The sequence below is a fragment of the Jaculus jaculus genome, chromosome 17 (assembly GCF_020740685.1).
Source record: "Jaculus jaculus isolate mJacJac1 chromosome 17, mJacJac1.mat.Y.cur, whole genome shotgun sequence".
Taxonomy (NCBI): domain Eukaryota; kingdom Metazoa; phylum Chordata; class Mammalia; order Rodentia; family Dipodidae; genus Jaculus; species Jaculus jaculus.
Genome location: NC_059118.1, coordinates 11,903,124 through 11,922,023, shown reverse-complemented (window position 1 = coordinate 11,922,023; position 18,900 = coordinate 11,903,124). Strand labels below are relative to the sequence as shown.

Sequence of the window (18,900 nt, the reverse complement as noted above, 5' to 3'; positions counted from 1 at the left end):
TGAGTCTTTCCTACCACCCACCTTTGCCCCTCCCACTCCACTATACCTCCTCTACTGGACCTTTCATTTTTCCAACTCCTTCTGTTTTGATGTCGTCATTTTTTTTTTAATGATGCCCCTTAGCTGTGTATTTTTTTTTTAATTTTTTATTTACTTATTTGAGAGTTACAGACACAGAGAGAAAGACAGATAGAGGGAGAGAGAGAGAGAATGGGCGCGCCAGGGCTTCCAGCCTCTGCAAACGAACTCCAGACGCGTGCGCCCCCTTGTGCATCTGGCTAACGTGGGACCTGGGGAACTGAGCCTCGAACCGTGGTCCTTAGGCTTCACAGGCAAGCGCTTAACTGCTAAGCCATCTCTCCAGCCCTGATGTCATCATTTTTTTGTGTCTTAGTTTAAATCTAAAACATTCTCTTGCTATAAAGGCCACATTTTAGTGTTAATCTGTCAATATGATAGACATATTTCAAGTGTTCCTTGTTAATGTTCTGTGTAGAGCTGTTTTTCTTCACCAGCTTTGGAATGAGTTGATAATATATTGATGCCTTTGGTTGGTAACCCTGTGTAAGACTATGGGGTGTGGAGAGGGTGTTGGTAATTAAAACTGAGTCTCGGCTTTATGTGATACTAGATACTAGTTTCTGTTGAGACCTCAAAATTATACTGCCCCCCCCTCCCCTGGGTACAGTCTCACTCTAGCTCAGGCTGACCTGGAATTCCCTGTGTAGTCTCAAGGTGGCCTCGAACTCATGGTGATCCTCCTACTTCCGCCTCACAAGTGCAGGGATTAAAGGTGTGTGCCACCACACCTGGCTTATATTGTCTTTTTTTTTTTTTTTTTTTTTTGGTTTTTCGAGGTAGGGTCTCACTCTAGCCCAGGATGACCTGGAATTCACTATGGAGTCTCAGGGTGGCCTTGAACTCACAGCGATCCTCCTACCTCTGCCTCCCAAGTGCTGGGATTAAAGGCGTGCGCCACCACGCCCGGCTATATTGTCATTTTTAAAAATTTATTTATTTGCTTGAGAGAGAATGGGTACGCCAGGGCTTCCAGCCACTGCAAATGAACTCCAGACGCTTGTGCTCTCCTGTGCATCTGGCTTAATATTGGTACTGGGGAATCAAACCTAGGTCCTTAGGCTTCGCAGGCGAGCATCTTAACTGCTAAGCCATCTCCCCGGGTCTATATTATCATTTTTATTAATAATGAAAAAATTTTTATGAGTGTGAACTACTGATTTTTTTTCTGCAACAGCTTATTTTCTTAATTATGTAGACTTGATGTGTGGAAATCTATATGGACATTAATGAGGCAGCGTGCAAATATGAGATGGGTAGATTAATGTAGGGAAAGGACTCAAAGATGAATTGTATTTGGCCCATATAAAAACTGTATTAGTCAGGCATGGTGGCACATGCCTTTGATCCCAGCACTTGGGAGGCAGAGGTAGGAGGATCACTGTGAGTTTGAGGCCACCCTGAGACTACATAGTGAATTCCAGGTCAGCCTGGAGTAGAATGAGACCCTACCTTGAAGCCCCCCCCAAAAAGAACCTGTGCATTGATATTCATAATACTGTTCTTTTTCACCAGAACAGTGAAAATAATCCAAAATGTGTATTACTTGATGAGTGTGGATAAGCAAGATGTGGTCTGTGTCTCCAGTAGAGTAATACCAGGCAATGTAAAGGGGAAAGCCATGCTAAGTAAATGAAGCTCATCTTGAAAATCCCACATATTATGTGATTCTTTTTTAAAATATATTTACTTATTTGTAAGCAGGGAGAAGGAAATAAAGGAGGAGAGAATAGGTATGCTATTACAAAACGATTGCTGACACATGTGCCTCTTTGTGCATCTAGCTTCACCTGGGTACTGGGGGTTGAACCTGGGTCATCAGGCTTTGCAAGCAAGCACATTTAACCACTGAACCATCTCTCCAGCCCATATATGATTCTTTTTTGTTGTTGTTGTTTTTGTTTTTGTTTTTCAAGGTAGGGTCTCACTGTAGCCCAGGTAGACCTGGAATTCACTCTGCATTCTCAGGGTGGCCTCAAACTCACGACAATCTTCCTACCTCTGCCTCCCAAGTGCTGGGATTAAAGGCGTGCGCCACCACACCCGGCTCTGTGTGATTCTTTTTATGTGAAGTGTCTGTAGAAGGCAACTCACTAGAGACAAAAAGGTGGATTAGTGGTTGCAAGGGAAGTGCTGCGGGGGGGGGGGGGGGGGGGGGGGGGGAGGCGGACGACACATAGGAAGTGATCGTTAATGGGTTTGGGTTTCTTTTGTGATGATGAACATTTTCTGACACTGGTAGTGGTGATGGCTGAACAATTCTGAATGTACAAAAATCCAGTGAATTAATTTTTTAAAAGAATTTTTGGTTTATTTATTTATTTGAGAGCAGCAGACAGAGAAAGGGTGCATCAGGGCTTCTGGCCACTGCAAACGAACTCTGGGCTCATGCGCTCGCTACCTTGTGCATCTGGCCTTGAACCAGGACCCTTAGGCTTCACAGGCAAGCACTTGACCACTAAGCCATCTCTCCAGCCACCAATGAATTATTTTATAAAGTGAGTTTTATGGTATAGATGATACATTAGAAAAGGTAAAGAAGATAGTCTCATATATGTAATAAAAATAGTATAAAAGAGTGGCAGATAAAAGTAAATAGTCTTCAGTTCCTCTGTAACAAGGTTGAAGCAAAGGATGGTGTGATTTGCATGAAAGGAAGAGACCAATCTGACTTTGCATCTCTAGCAAATTGACCATTCTCTGTGGTTGTCTGTTCTGAGAGAGAGTTATGTTGACCAGAGTGGTGCTCTTCACCTGGGTTATTGTTGATACACAATCTCTTTCTTTTTGGCTTTTTATTGACAGCATCTGTCTATCTATATGTACATAGACAATATACCATGATCATAGTCCTCTCCACCATCCTCCCTTTTTTCCCCTCCTGAATTCTCCTGCCACTGAATCCCTTCTTTCCAACTAGCCTCTCTTCTATTTTGCTATCAGTTTTTCCCTTCTGTTATGTAGGTTTTGTGTAGGTAGCATCAGACTCTGTGCGGCCATGAATACCAGGTTCACTTGTATGTCTGGAATACAGTATTGTCAGCACTCCTTCCCTTCCTTTGGCTTACACATTCTTTCCCACCACCTTCTTTGCAATAGTCCTTGAGCCTTGGACAAGGTGACAGAGGTGTCTCACTTAGTGCTGGACACTCCACTTCTGCTACTTCTCAGTGCTTTGGCAAGTTTGGAGTCTCCCCAGTGGTCACTGCCATCTGAAAAGGAGAGTTCTCTAATCAGAAGTGAGAGTAGCATTAATATGGGCATAAACATAATGATACATAATTTCTTTAAATTAGGCCAGTCTTATGAAATTCGGATGCTGGATAATCGGAAAATGGGAGATATGCCTGAGATCAGTGGAAAATTGGTAAAGGTAAGGACAGTCTGTTTTAATTTGTAACAGTTGTTATTGTGATTTGATAAAGTGGTGGTTTTGATGAAAGAGTTTTATTCTAATCAAAGAGTAATGTGTTTTTACTTTAAATCTTTGGTTTTTCAAGGTAGGGTCTTGCTTTCTAGCTCAGGCTGGCCTGGAATTCACTATGTAGTCTCAGGGTGGCCTTGATCTCACAGTGATCCTCCTACCTCTGCCTCCCAAGTGCTGGGATTAAAGGTGTGCACCACTGCATCCAGCTCCTTCACTTTAAAAATCTTTTAAAAATATTTTTTTGGTAGTTGTCACATAAAATGTCCTAATTTTGGGGGGCAGGGTTGGCCAAAAAAAAAAAGTGATGCAAGAGCTTTCATTAAAAATTTTGAAAGATGGCCCAGAGAGCTGGTTTAGCGGTTAAGGTATCTGCCTGCAAAGTCAGGATCCAGTTTGATTTCCCAGGACCCAAGTAAGCCAAAAGCACATGAGGGTGCATGCAGTTGGAGTTTGTTTGCAATGGCTGGAGGCCCTGCCGTGCCCATTCTCATTCTCTCTCCCCTTCTTTCAACAAATAAATAAATCAATAAAATATATATTTATCTGTGATACGGTAATTATAGCTGTTAGGAGTCAAGAAGCAGTAGAAAAGCAAGTTAGTTAAAATTATTAGAAAATAAATTCCATCACCATAACAAATCCTAAAGTCTTTAAAATAAAGGATATGAGGGAAAATATATTACTATAAAACTTTTGGGCTGGGGAAATGGCTTAGCAGTTAAAGGCACTTGCTTACAAAGCCTGCAGCCCAGGTTCAGTTCCCCAGCCAGATGCAGAAAGTATCTCATACACCTGAAGTTTTTGGTAGTGGCAAGAGGCCCTGGCTAACACAGACACACACGGACATGGACACTTACATGTTTGTATAAATAAAGAATGCATCTTCAAATTTAAATATGTTTTATTATTTGAGAGAGTATATATGGGTGTGTTAGGGCTTTTTGTTTGTTTGTTTTGTTTTTCAAGGTAGGGTCTCACTCTAGTCTAGGCTGACCTATAATTCACTAATGTACCCTTAGGGTGGCCTTGAACTCACAGTAATCCTCCTACCTCTGTTTCCCAAGTGCTGGGATTAAAGGTGTGTGCCGCCGTATCCGGTTGTTAGGGCTTTTTGCTGCTGCAAACAAACCTCGAGTGCATGAGCCACTTTATATGGCTTTATGTGGGGTGGGTACTAGGAAATTGAACCTGGGCTGGCGGGCTTTGCAAGCAAGTGCCTTTACCCAATGAGTAGTCTCCCCAGTCTGTCTTTCTGTCCTGTCTGTTTGTCTGTCTTTCTTTCTTGAGGTTTTTCAAGGTACCGTCTTGTTCTAGCCCATGCTGATCTAGAATTCACTATGTATTTTCAGGATGGCCTTAAACTCACAGCAGTTCTCCTTACCTCTGCTTACCTTCTGAGTGCTGGGATTAAAGGTGTACACTTCCATGCCTTGCTCTATTTATTTATTTATTTGAGGGAGGTAAGAGAGGGGAATGAAAAGTAGGGAGAAGAGAAAGAGAATATGAATGGGGGCACCAAGGCTTCTTGCCACTGCAAGTGATGTCTAGTGTCACTTTGATGTCTGGATTTATGTGGGAACTGGGGATCAAACCTGGGTCACAGGCCTTGCGTGAAATAGCTTCAGTCACTGAGGCATCACCCCAGCCTTAATTAAAAAAAAAAAAAATCACACAAAAGAAAGAAAAAACCTGGGCGTGGTGGCGCACCCTTACTCCCAGCACTTGGGAGGCAGAGGTAGGAGGAGCACCATGAGTTCCAGGCCACCCTGAGAACTACAGAGTGAATTCCAGGTCAGCCTGGGCTAGAGTGAGACCCTATCTTACACATACACACAAAAGTAATAACTTTTAAGCACTTTTTTCTTTTTTCCCTCTTGCTTCCCTCCCCTCCCTCCTTCCTCTCTTCCTTCCCTCCTTCCTTCCCTCCTTTTCCTGAGGCAGGATCTTATTCTAGCCCAGGCTGGCTTTGGACTCAGTAGTCCTCTTACCTCTTCTTCTCAAAGGCTGGGATTAAAGTAGTTTACCACCACACCAGCTTAAGCATTTTCTTACTCCACTTTTTAAATTGCCCTTAATCTGAATGAGTCATATCTCATATTGGAGGCCTAGCCCTAGTGTCTGGTCAGGGTGTGTCCTCAGGACTCCTCCCAGTGTTACATGCAGTTGGGTCCTAGCCTCTGTCGTTCATCAGGGTTTATTATACATTTTGCAGCATTAGAGGACAAACTTTACAGAAAAGCAAATTTGGGGGAGGGCAAAACTTAAAACCTTAGCAAGAGATCATTAAGAATGAGTTGTGATGTTTCCCAGAATGGCATGTCAGTTCATATTAGCCACTGGGCCCGTGTCATTTTGGGCAGAACAGCCTTATGGAGGAGCTGGGGATCCAGCTGCTTGGTGATCAAGGCAGTATGAATGTGCGTGTTTCGTGGGCGAACTGGCTGCTCGGCATCTGGAGGCCCACGATGAGGGTCTTTGGATACTTAGTGTATCTTAGTCCTGGAGGCAGAATACTCTGTTCCTATGGAGGTTAACTTGTTCATGTTTACTCCTGAGAGAGAAGGGGTGTCTGGTTCCCTTACATTGTTGCCTGCTAGCTTGGCATGAGCTCCCAGATTCCACCTTCTGACTCACTGGGGCTTCACGTGTACTTGGAACAGAAGGTTAATTTTCCAGCTCCCACAGTTTGTATCTACTCAACCTATGCCAGTCAGTTGGGCTCGGTCATTCCCCAGATGCATCTGGTGTCTACTCTCCTCCTCCTCTTGGCATTCTGGCATGTGCCAGTTACAGTTTGAAAAGGTCATGCACATTATCAACGGTGAGCAGCCCTTCTCTGGCTATCCTCTGCCTGGTTCTCTTAGAGTGTAGGTCTCCGTGGGGATTGTCTATCCTCTGGCCCCAGCTAGCTTGTTGCTGCCAAGGTCATCTTTGGGTCTGACATTAGTATTATATGCTTGTTTGTTTGTTGTGGTGTTGGGGGCCAAACTCAGGACCTCACCTATAGTAGGCAAGCACTATATTGCTCATGTATGCCTCCATCTCCAATAATGATTTTTTTAAAATTTATTTACTTATTTGAGAGCGAAAGGAGGAGGCACAGAGAAGGGGAGAGAAAGAGATAGTGGGTGTACCAGGGCATGCAGCCCCTGCAGATGAACTCCAGATGCATGTGCCACCTTGTGCATCTGGCTTATGTGAATCCTGGGGAATCAAACCTGGATCCTTTGGTTTTGCAGGCACACACCTTAACCGCTAAGCCATCTCTCTAGCCCTTTTTTTGCTTTTTGAAGTAGGGTCTCACTCTGTTCCAGGCTGACCTGGAATTAACTCTGTAGTCTCAGGGCATTCTTCTTACCTCTGCCTCCCAGGTGCTGGGATTAAAGGCATGCACCACCACACCTGGATCTCTGTCTCTCTCTTTTTTTTTTTTTTTTCTTTTGGTTTTTTCGAGGTAGGATCTCACTCTAGCCCAGGCTGACCTGGAATTTATGATGGAGTCTCAGGATGACCTCGAACTCAGGGTGATCCTCCTACCTCTACCTCTCGAGCGCTGGGACTAAAGGCATGTGCCACCACGCCTGGCTTGGCTCTTTTTTTAAATGAGAAGGAGAGAGAATTGGTGTACCAGAGCCTTAGCCACTTGCGAACGAACTCCAGATGTATGTGCCACCTGTGCATTTGAGTCACTGTGCTTTTGGCTTATGTGGGTTCTGGGGAGTCGAACCTGGGTCCTTAGGCTTCGCAGGCAAGCATTTTAACTGTTGCTAAGCCATCTCTCCAGCCCAAATTTTTGTTTTGCGTGGGTGGTGTGTTTGTCTCTGTGATGTATGCATACATGTATTCAAATGCACACACCCTATATGCATGTGTGCAGAAGCCAGAAGAGAACTTTGTGTGACCTTCTGTTACCACTCATCCATGTATTTCTTTTCTTGAGATGGAGGACTCTCTCAGCCTGGGCTGCTCTCTTTGTCAGTGAGCAGTGCTGTCTCCCCCGCCACACACACACACACACACACACACACACACACACACACACACACACTGGGGATTATACTCAGACCATGTGCAGCTTTTTCCATGCGTTCTAAGGAGTTGAACTTGGCAGGCTGTGGCCCAAGTGGCCCTTATGCTTAAGCAGAAAAAATGAGATAGGACTAGATTCATCAGACACAGTGAAACTTAAGTTTTATGACTACAGTAATACAGTTTTTTTAAAGTATCAGTGTAAAAGGGTCGAAGTTTTAGATTCTGTAATAAAGATGATTAGTACTTGATGGATCTTGTATTATGGTCATAAAACTGGACCCAAAAGTCTTAAACATTCATTCATTTTATTTGTGTATATGTTGTAGGTGTGTGTGTTTGGAGGACAGAGCTTGATGTAAGTGTCTTCCTCAGTCACTTTCTACCTTTTTGTTTGTTTTTTTGAGGTAGGGTCTCATTCTAGCCCAAGCTGACCTGAAATTCACTGTGTAGTCTCAGGATGGTCTCGAACTCGCAGTGATCCTCCTACTTCTGCCGCCGTAGTGCTGGGATTAAAGGTGTGCGCCGCCATGCCTGGTTTCTGATTTTGGTTTTAAAAATATTTATTAGGCCAGGCATGGTGGCACACGCCTTTAATCCCAGCACTCAGGAAGTACATGGGAAGATTGCCGTAATTTCAAGGCCACCCTGAGGCTACATAGTGAGTTCCAGGTCAGCCTGGCTTAGAGTGAGACCCTAACTTGAAAAACAAAACAAAACAAAAAATAAATGAAAATTTATTTATTAATTTGCAAGGGGAGAATGAGAATGAATAGGTACACTAGGGCCTCTTGTTCCTGCAAATAAACTTCAGGTGCACGCACCCCTTTGTGCATCTAGTTTTTACCTGGATACTGGAGAATCCAACCCAGGCCATCAAGTTGAGCAAGCAAGCACCTTTAACTGCTAAGCCATCTCTCCAGCCCTCCCTTAAAAAAGAAAAATTCATTAATTTGTAAGGAGAGGGAGTGTGTGCTTTTTTTTAAAATTTGTAACATCAAATTATAAAATTTATTCCTTGCTTGTCTGTTACAGGTTATTACATAAGAAATGAAAATACTTCTCTCTTGTAGCTGGGATAGTTGACTGTTCTCATTTTTCCTGCTTACTCTCCAGAGCATCATAAGGGTTGTGTTCCACGACAGACGGCTGCAGTACACAGAGCATCAGCAACTTGAAGGTTGGAAGTGGAATCGTCCAGGAGACAGACTTCTCGATTTAGGTACACGTGCTGGGCACAGTCCACGGGAGTGGAGGTGCTGTTTAGCTTTGTCCATGAGCATGTTGGCACCATGTAAGATTAAGTGCATGGGTAAAGCTTTGGCGTTACTAGATCATGGGCCTTGAGAATTGTTCTGTGCTTAAAAAGTGAAGTAGATTTTTGGTGCTAAACTAATCTGTATTAGGAATTTTATGAATTTGAAACTACTTAATCCTCAAATGGCACCATCCATTATACTCTTAATGAAATGAAATACAAACCATGGTGGGAGAAACTGTGATTCTTGTTAGGTGGATTTGGTATTGAAGACAAGGTTGACTACGGAGAACATTGAAGGAAAAGTTCAACATGGATGTAATTATTTCCATAGAACATAATATAGTAAGTTTTAAGTTTGTCTTGCTTGTTTCTTTTCTTTTCTTTTTTGAAATGGGATTTTGCTACATTGCCCAAGCTGGGGCTTCACCTCTTGGGCTTAGCCCATCCCCAAGTAGCCGGGACTACTTGCGTGTGGCACCACTCTGGGCCCAAGTTGTAAGCTTTGTAGTTACTTTAAATGGTTGCTTTTTTTTTTTGTAACGTCTTTTTGAATATACAGATATTCCCATGTCTGTGGGCATAATTGACACAAGAACCAATCCAAGCCAGTTAAATGCAGTTGAATTTCTGTGGGACCCTGCAAAGCGCACGTCTGCCTTCATTCAGGTTTGCATTTTACTACTGCTCTTAGAAGCTCCTAACCCAGGCATTTAGAAGGGTTAATTCTCAACTCTTGATAGCATTTTTTAAACAACCCTATTTGTAAACTATCGTGTAGTGGTCTTTAAAAAGTGGGGGGCCTGGAGGGATGGCCTTAGCAGTTAAGGTGTTTGCCTGCAAAGCCAAAGGACCCAGGTTCGATTCCCCAGGACCCACATAAGCCAGATGCACAAGGGGGCACACATGTCTGGAGTTCATTTGCAGTGGCTGGAGGCCCTGGCATGCCCATTCTCTCTCCCTCTCCCTCCCTCCCTTCCTCTCTCTCCCTCTCCCTCTCTCTCTGTCAAATGAATAAACAAAACTTAAAAAAAAATAGGCAAGGTTAAAATGGGTTTAATTACTGGGTTAATCAATCTCTCTCCCTCCCTTCCTCCCTCCTCCTCTCTGTCACTCTCAAATAACTAAATAAAAATAAACAATAAATTTTATTTTTTTTCTCCTTACGTTCACAATAATGGAAATTCATACTGTTTCTCAAGATACATTTCTCTGAAATAGAAGCTATGTTTTAAAAGGACATGATTTTTTTTTTAATTTGAGAGCAACAGAGAGAGAGAGAAAGAGGCAGACAGAGAGAGAGAATAGGCGCGTATGGATCTTGTATTGTCTCCTGCCACTGCAAATGGACCCCAGACACATCTACCAACTTTGTGCATCTGACTTTACATAGGAACTGGGGACTCAAACCCTGGTCATCAGGCTTTGCAAGCAAGTGCCTTTCAATCACTGAGCCATCTCTCAAGCCCCCAGGTTTTATATTTTTTTTTTCTAATGATATTTGAAACATCCTAGCACTAGCAATGAAACTTTAAATAGGACCTTCACAAATGAATAAAATAATAATGAATTTTCTGTGTACCTATCACCTGTCTTAAACAGTGATTAGCCATTTCTCCTTTTTTTTTTACTTACTTTGGGTATGCTTTATCACTAACCTCACACATATTTCATTCATAAATTCCATGTGTGTCTGAGATAGTTTCTTTAAAGTAGTATTATATGTAGAATACAACAGTTACTGTAATCTAGAGTGTACAAATTTATAAGTGGTGGGCTTGGAACTATTATGTATGTAAGCTCTATAGAAAGGGATAACCATGAATTGCTGACCACCTTAAGTATGCTGTGGTTTGCATCAACTCTAAGGAGTGTTCCCCATCATTGGAAACTGTTGCAATTTTATATGCTGTTGGTGTTTGTGCAGTGGGAAAATCAGTTAAAACAAGAGTGATAACAAGACCTAGTTTTAATCCCAAGCTGTGCAGTGGTATTCAGAAGTAAGCTTTCACCTTGGGAACTGTTTGAAGGTGTGAGTAATAGAGTGAGAAATGGCCGAGGCCCTGCTGTTGGCTAACTCGGTGCTGCACTCTGCAGCTGTTCGCTGTGGTGTTATTCAGGAGAGTGTAAGAGGAGTTTTGCCCTCAGGATCTTGAGTGGACTTTGAAAGATTAATCTGGAGGGCTTAGATACAGACAGAAAGGAGAAACACTGGGATTTGGGGACTGAAAATTCCCCAGGCAGAGAGAGTACCACAAATAAGATAGTTGGCCGTCTGGAGCAGGGGTAGTGACAGAACGAGGCCGACAGCAGAGTGTTCAGACTGGAGATGGATGTGGCTAGACCCTGGTCTGAGAGGAATGTGTTAGTGGGAAGGAGGAAGGTGACATGCATAGGAAGCCACTCTGTTCTTGTTTTCCGGTTGGAGCAAGTTCTTTACTGGTGGAGAGGCATTGTAACAGGGAAGAATCACTCGCAACAAGCCCAGGAACACTCACTTGGATTTCTGAAAGGAAAGCCATGTATTAAAAACGTTCAAAGCCAGGCGTGGTGGCGCACGCCTTTGATCCCAGCCCTTGGGAGGCAGAGGTAGGATGATGCCATGAGTTCGGGGCCACCCTGAGACTACATATACATAGTGAATTCCAGGTCAGCCTGGGCTAAGTGAGTGAGACCCTACCCAACCTTGAAAAAACAAGCTGGGCGTGGTGGTGCATGCCTTTAATCTCACTACTTGCGAGGCATAAGTAGGAGGATTGCTAAGTATTCGAGGCCACCTTAAGACTACATAGTAAATTTCAGGTCAGCCTGGGCTACAACGAGACCCTACCTTGAAAAAAATTTTTTTCAGCAAGTAATGTGAGATAATTTGACTAATGCTTATGAGTTTGTTTTTAAAAGTATCTTCAGCCAGCCTTGGTGGTATGCACTCTTGGAGACAGAAGTAGGAAGATCACTATGAGTTGTAGGCCAGCCTGGGCTACAGCATGAGTTCCAGGTCATCCTGAAACTCTCTACCTTGAAAAAAAAGGAGGGTAGCTTGACTGACTAGTGGTAACAGGTTATCCAGGAGGTAAGAAAATAGAAAGGCCCTAGTGCTAGGTATTTTAAATGCAGTTTGCCTCAAATTGTCTTTTAGGTACACTGCATCAGTACAGAATTCACTCCACGGAAGCATGGAGGGGAAAAGGGAGTGCCTTTTAGGATCCAGGTTGACACATTTAAACAGAATGAAAATGGAGAATACACAGATCATCTTCACTCAGCTAGCTGCCAAATCAAAGTGTTTAAGGTAAGGGCAAAAATCAGGAATGAGGATTCAGTTTTGTTTGCAATGCCACTTGCAGCCAGATGAAATCATCTACTTTGGTTTTAAGCCTAAAGGTGCAGATAGGAAACAGAAAACTGACCGAGAAAAGATGGAGAAGAGAACAGCCCATGAAAAGGAAAAGTATCAGCCATCCTATGACACCACCATCCTCACAGAGGTAATGTGGCAGTGGGCTTTGCAAGACAACAGAGGTTTTTTTTTTTGGGGGGGGGGGGCGCTGACAAAACCTCTCAGCTGAATGTCACTACAAAGGGATTGGGAAGAAGACTGGGTGGTAGCTCCACATATACTCAGAGAATTTGTGGATACAGACATTATTTAAATTTGGGGATTTTTACGGATTATGCTTGGGAGGGATGTTGAATGAAGATGTTGAAATCCCAATCAGGTCTCAGAAATAGACCTTAAAAATCTTAGAATTGGCAAGAGATTAGTTTGGAGCCTTGGGGCCTTCTATGTCCAATTTTTGTCACTGCTGGGGTTTTGCATTTTCTTTTAACTTCAAGTCCTGTTCGTTATACATGTAATTGGACTGCAGAGACATGAAACAGGGGATTAGGTCTTTCTTTATATAATGAAAAGACATTGACCCCAATTTTTGGTGTTTGTCCAGATGAGGCTTGAGCCTATAATTGAAGATGCAGTTGAACATGAGCAGAAAAAGTCCAGCAAGCGGACTTTGCCAGCAGACTACGGTGATTCTCTGGCAAAGCGAGGCAGTGTAAGGGCTTCTGCTTCTCTTTTCATTATGCAAGAACCCTTGTGCAGTGTTAGATATAGGACCAGCTTCCACAGAAAAGTAAAGCCAAAATTGGTTTTGATGTCCATGTCTTGATTTAATTTGCTTTTGTTTAGACTTCCTGCTTTCTGTTTGTTCCTCACTGAGGAAAATTTCCTAAATCTAACACTTTAAAACAAAGCATAAACAATGTTGACTGCATTGGGTGGTTTGGAGGGAGAAACACTCAATAGGTGTATCTTCCTTGTTCCTTTGCCTCTCCCCTTCTCCCCTTCTGTCCCTTTCTTTCTCCTTCACACACATAGCTCCTTTGAGAGCACTGAAATTAATTGAAAATACTTCTTTATTAGAGTAATTTTAAGTAGTTGTCACTTTTACATAGTTAAGGTTTTGTTTTTCATGTGTATACCTAATAAAATTTTGTGGCTACTTAAAAAAATGATGCAGCAAGCTTGACATTCATGTCCAGTACTTTGTGTCACATTTCCCTGCATGCATTATAAGAATGTTTGTCTGTCTGTGCTTCTAAAAGCCTCTTCGGCAGCACTGGTAGAAAAGCATCTTCGACTGTGTAGTGTTTCCTCCAGGCACCTGCGCTGCCACAGTGGTGCCCGAGCCGCGCCTGGCTCGGGTCCTTGCACGTGTGCAGCCACACGGCTCTGCTTGAGCTTGGCTGTGTTAATTGTATCATGTACTTATTTCATGACACAGCCATCCAACAGTCCACACAGGAGTATTCTGATAAGCAAATTTAAATCAGTTATACACCCACACTAACTATGAATAGAAAAACATTTAAAAACTTTTGTTTATTTTTATTTATTTATTTATTTGAGAGCGACTGACAGAGCGAGAAAGGCAGAGAGAGAGAGAGAGAGAGAATGGGCACGCCAGGGCCTCCAACCACTGCAAACAAACTCCAGACGCGTGTGCCCTCTTGTGCATCTGGCTAACGTGGGTCCTGGGGAACCGAGCCTCGAACCGGGGTCCTTAGGCTTCACAGGCAAGCGCTTAACTGCTGAGCCATCTCTCCAGCCCTGTATGTATTAGTATGTACTCTCTATTCACTGTTGCAGTGTTAGTACTATTAAGGAGCCAGTCTTAAGGTTTTCACTCTTTTATGTATCTGCGATTGTAGACAAGCACCATCACAGAAACTTCATTTCCAATTCAAAGCCTTGAGTGAAAATATTTTAAATGTTTTATTTACCCAGTAAAACTGTCAATGTACTCATCCTTCTGTCACAGGGAGCACACATTGTATTTTCTTTTTCTTCTTCTTTCTTCTTCCTCTTCTTCTTCTTCTTCTGACAAAGTACCCAGCCTGGCCTGGAATTCACTTTATGAATTTTGTAGCCCATGTTGGCTCAGACTTGTGGCCACTCTCCTGCCTCAGCCTTCTAAATGCTGGGATTATAGGTATGGGCTACCACACCAAGTTTTTTGAACTTTCTTTAACTGGGATTTTTTTGCTTTAGGTATGTTGTCAGAATCACTGAATATTCCTTCCCCCAAATACCCTCCCCTGTAATTTTATACATCTTTATCACTTTCTGATTTTCCAGCTGAAGATCCACAAGTCTTTGGTAGGATCCTGGGGACTTAAATCACCTTCCCCTATTATTAACCATTCAGCTAATTTAAATACATTGGCTTTGGTAATTCATAAAAATCCTATTGTAGCCCAGAGCTGATCTGAGGATGAGAAAGTTGTTAAATTCTTAGTGATGTTTAGCATGTCTAAAGTATGCAAAACGCCAGCAGTTCACTGGCTGGGATTTCACATCTTCTTGGTGTGCTGCTTGCTGTCCTGGCTGCATTTGGGTCCAGTATTTCTAGAGAATTGCTTACAGTTCATGTTGGAGACCTGTTTTCAAAATGCAGGATACAGGGCTGGAGAGATGGCTCAGCAGTTAAGGTGCTTGCCTGCAAAGCCTAACATCCTGGGTTCAATTTCCCAGTACCCACATAAACCAGATGTACAAAGTGGCACACGCATCTGGAGTTGGTTTGCCATGGCTAGAGGATCTGGCAAGCCCATTTTCTCTCGTCTCTCTTTCTCATTGTAGATAAATAAATAAAAAATTTTTAAATGCAGGATACAGATTAGTCCCTTAAAGAATAGTGTCTGCTGCTTTTCATTTATTTCTTCATGCCTACAAAGGAAGGGCCAACATTTCTTACACTTTTGGAGTAGTTAGCTTTCAGCCAAAGGATATCCAGGCATCCTATTAAAATGTAAAAGATGCTAGATGGCAGTCCCACACTGAATTGTCACTCTGTTGCTTTGATTGGCTTACAGCTGTCTGCCTTGGTTCACAGCCTGCAGTAGGTCCTTCCTCACTCGCCGTGGGGAGGTGTTGTTCCCAGTGTGCTTTAGCTAGCTGCTGGAGTCTAGACCAGTCCTAGAGCCATCATGCATTGCAGACTGCCCTCGGGAACACTGCACCACAGTTGGCAGTCAGCACCACCAGGCTAAGGATGTAGATCATAGGTACAGTGTCGGCTTAAGAATCTAGACACATGCACACACATACGAAACACCAAAATTAAAAACTTTTTTGTTGTTGTTTTGTTGGTTTTTCGAGGTAGGGTTTCACTCTAGCCCAGGCTGACTTGGAATTCACTAGGTAGTCTCAGGGTGGCCTTGAACTCACAGTGATCCTCCTACCTCTGCCTCCCAAGTGCTGGGATTAAAAGGCGTGCTCCATCACACTGGCGTTTTAAAAACCATTAATATTGCCAAAAGCACCTCAATGTGCAAAAGTTAAAGTAGGTGTGTCTGGTGAGCAGACGTCACATCTACTTTGCTGTGCCATGCCAACTTTAAATTTTTGGATGATGTCATGTCCTTAGCTGGCAGTTATCAGGGCATGTCTGGGGAGATATGTTATTTTTCATATTAAAAGAACAAATAAAAGCCAGGCATGGTGGTTCAATCCCAGCACTCAGGAGGCTGAGGCAGGAGGATATCTATGAGTTCAAAGCCAGTCAGGTCTACAGAGTGAGTTCCAGGTCTGCCTGAGCCAAATGAGATCCTGCCTCAAGTGAAACATAAGTAACCAGTGTGAAGGTGTGAATTCCAGCACTTGGGAAGCAGATGTAGAAAGATTGCTATGAGTTCAAGGCCAGCTTGGAACTACAGAATGAATATTGGGTCAGCCTAGGCTAGAGTGAGACCCTGTCTCAAAATAAGTAAGAGTTTTTTTAGAGCTGGGCGTGGTGGCACACGCCTTTGATCCCAGCACTTGGGAGGCAGAGGTAGGAAGATCGCCATGAGTTCAAGGCTACCCTGAGACTACATAGTGAATTCCAGGTCAGCCTGAGCTAGAGTGAAACCCTACCTCAAAAAAAAAAAAAAAAAAGTTCTTTAGATTGAGTGTTTTTTACTGTTTTGTATCAACTAAGGAGAATGGCATAGCAGGAGAGAATCATTCGTGTAGTGGAGGTTACAGTGTGTGGCACTCTTGGTTAGATGTGCTGTTAATCTTGGGTTCTCAGCCAGAAAGCTGAGATGATGATAGTAAGATGTAGGACAAAGGCTGTAGTTTTAAAGTAATGGCTGTTTTGTGTAAAGCCTGATACATAGTGAAGTTTGTTCCCAAAGCAGACAGGCCAAGTTAGATTTCTATTTTAAAAGTTGGTAATAATGGAAATATTGTCTTTTTTTTTCATTTCTTTTAAAACCCTTTATTCAATAATACATCCTTTTAGAGTAATATGTAACTGCCCATCGTGCCATGTACTGTCCATGTCCCCCGACCACAGTCTGTGGTCAGCTAGTCCTTGGGTTTTGCTGGACAGGTGGCCACAGAATGAGTCAAGGAACACAGGGAGCAACAGTAACCAGCAGCCATTTTGCATACCCTTCACATTCCCCATGCTTTTTGGGTTGGGAGGAAGTCAACAGGAAGCCAAAGGCACAGGACCCTTTCACATTCGCAGGTGAGGTCTGATTTATGGTGGTGGGCTGCCTGTCAGGTGACCGGGTTCGTGCTGGAAATGCCGTCTTTCCCCAGATTTGAAGGGCTTAAGGGATGTTGGTTTGTGAGCCCTCCCACTAGCTGTGAGTGAGGCTGTTGTCTCCTCAGAACTCCTCACAGTCCTGTGCGCCTTCGCACTAGTGCTCTCGACACCTTCCTAAGAAGAATGTGAAAAAGGGTGTCCTCATGCATTTTCAGATTGACCACAGAAAGTGTTCATCATAAATTTGAACAGTTGCAGAGAAGGCAGTTATATAGCATGATGAATATTGATACTTATTAAGGTAAAATGGTTGTATTACTCTTGAAAGTAGCCCTCACATGAAATGTGCTACAAAAGTTTCAAATTTGATAATCTTTAGTCATATCCAGAATTTTACTCTTAGTTTCATGTCTGTACTTCCACTCCCTTGTCTTAATGTGATATACTTACTCTCCCCCACCCCCTGAAGTAGGGTCTCTAGCCCAGCTGGCCTCTGCCTCTATGCCTCTACCATACCTGGTGTGATATACTTTCATGATTGCACATCTCTTCTTTTTGGTGTAGGTGTGTGTTTGTGTAGTGTGCATTCATGTGTTTACACGTTCATGTGTAGGTGCACATGTGTGGGTGTGGATGCCATAGGCTGATTTGGAATGATGTCTTCCTCATTTGTTCTCTACTTTATTTTCGGAGGCAGAGCCTCTCACTTGATCTCAGAGCTTTCCTGTTCGGCTAGTCTGGCTAGCTAGATCCCATGTCTGCTTCCTCAGTACTGCTATTATTACAAGCAGGTCACCATGCTTACCTGGCATTTACTTGAGTGCTAGAGACCCAAACGCTAGTCCTCATGATCTCACAACACAGCCTCTGAAATTTGTTTTGTTTGGTTTTGGTTCTTTTGAGGTAAGGCCTCACTCTAGCCCAGGCTGGAACTCACTATGTAGCCCTAGGCAGTTCTTGAACTCATGAACATCCTCCAACCTCTGCCTTCCAAGTACTGGGGCACCATGCTTGGCTAAAACTGTTTTAATGGTGTGTGTGTGTCACGTACATGTGAACAGAAGCCATGGGAGAACATCAAGTGTTCTTCTATCTCTCTTCCTCTTTATTTCCTTGAGACAAAGTTACTCACTGAACCTAAAACTGCCAATTGAGCAGTGAACAAGACACCCTGCCTCAAACAAGGTGGAAGAGAACTAACGTCCAAGGTTGTGTTCTGAGCTCCACAAGCACACAGAGCCAACTTTGTATTCTCACACAAATACATTTTCTTAACTTTTTAAAAAATTTAAATGTTTATTTGAGAGAGAAAGAGGCAGACAGAGAATGGGCATGCCAGGGCCATCAGCCACTGCAAACGAATTCCAGACATGCACCACCTTGTGCATCTGGCTTAGGTGGCTTCTGGGGAATTGAACCTGGGTCCTTTGGCTTTGTAGGCAGGCACCTTAGCCACTACACTATTTACCCAGCCCCCACAAACATTTTTTTTTATTGAAAACTTACTTTAAGACCAGTTCGTTAAGACAATAAATCATATTTTTCCGTGTGTGCATACTGTATATATGGTGTGCAATTGCATTCACTGTGCAGAGGCCAGAGAGCATGGAGTGTTTTCCTTCCTCTATTGCTTTTCTTCATTGTTTCCTTGAGATGGCGTCTTGCACTGATCCTAGAGCTACTGTCCATCTGGCTGACCATCAAGCCCCAGCAATTCTCCTGGCTTTTTATTTATTTTTTTATTTATTATCATTATTTTTTTTTCATTTTTATTTACTTGAGCAACAGATAGAGAGAGAAAGAGCCAGATAGGAAGAGAGAGAAAATGGGCACACCAGGGCTTCCAGCCACTGCAAATGAACTCCAGATGCATGCGCCACCTTGTGCATGTGGCTTATGTGAGTCCTGGGAAATTGAGCCTTGAACCGAGGTCCTTAGGCTTCACAGGCAAGTACTTAAGCTCTAAGCCATCTCTCCAGCCCTTTTTTTGTTTTGTTTTGTTTTTTGTTGTTTTTTTTTTTAATTTTTATTAACATTTTCCATGATTATAAAATATATCCCATGGTAATTCC

General features: G+C 43.0%; 1 protein-coding gene across 2 annotated transcripts in view; it reads left to right on the top strand.

Moving 5' to 3' along the window:
• Ubp1 (upstream binding protein 1) overlaps positions 1-18,900 on the top strand; it is a 66,456-nt gene that overhangs the window by 27,864 nt on the left and 19,692 nt on the right. Inside the window, exons 3-8 of one of the 2 annotated variants that reach the window (XM_004662070.2) lie at positions 3,375-3,451; positions 8,651-8,756; positions 9,355-9,461; positions 11,932-12,084; positions 12,170-12,280; positions 12,737-12,844. In XM_004662070.2, the coding sequence (XP_004662127.1) occupies positions 3,375-3,451; positions 8,651-8,756; positions 9,355-9,461; positions 11,932-12,084; positions 12,170-12,280; positions 12,737-12,844 (662 nt within the window). The remainder of the gene's footprint in view (positions 1-3,374; positions 3,452-8,650; positions 8,757-9,354; positions 9,462-11,931; positions 12,085-12,169; positions 12,281-12,736; positions 12,845-18,900) is intronic. The other variant, XM_004662071.2, reaches the window with a different exon arrangement.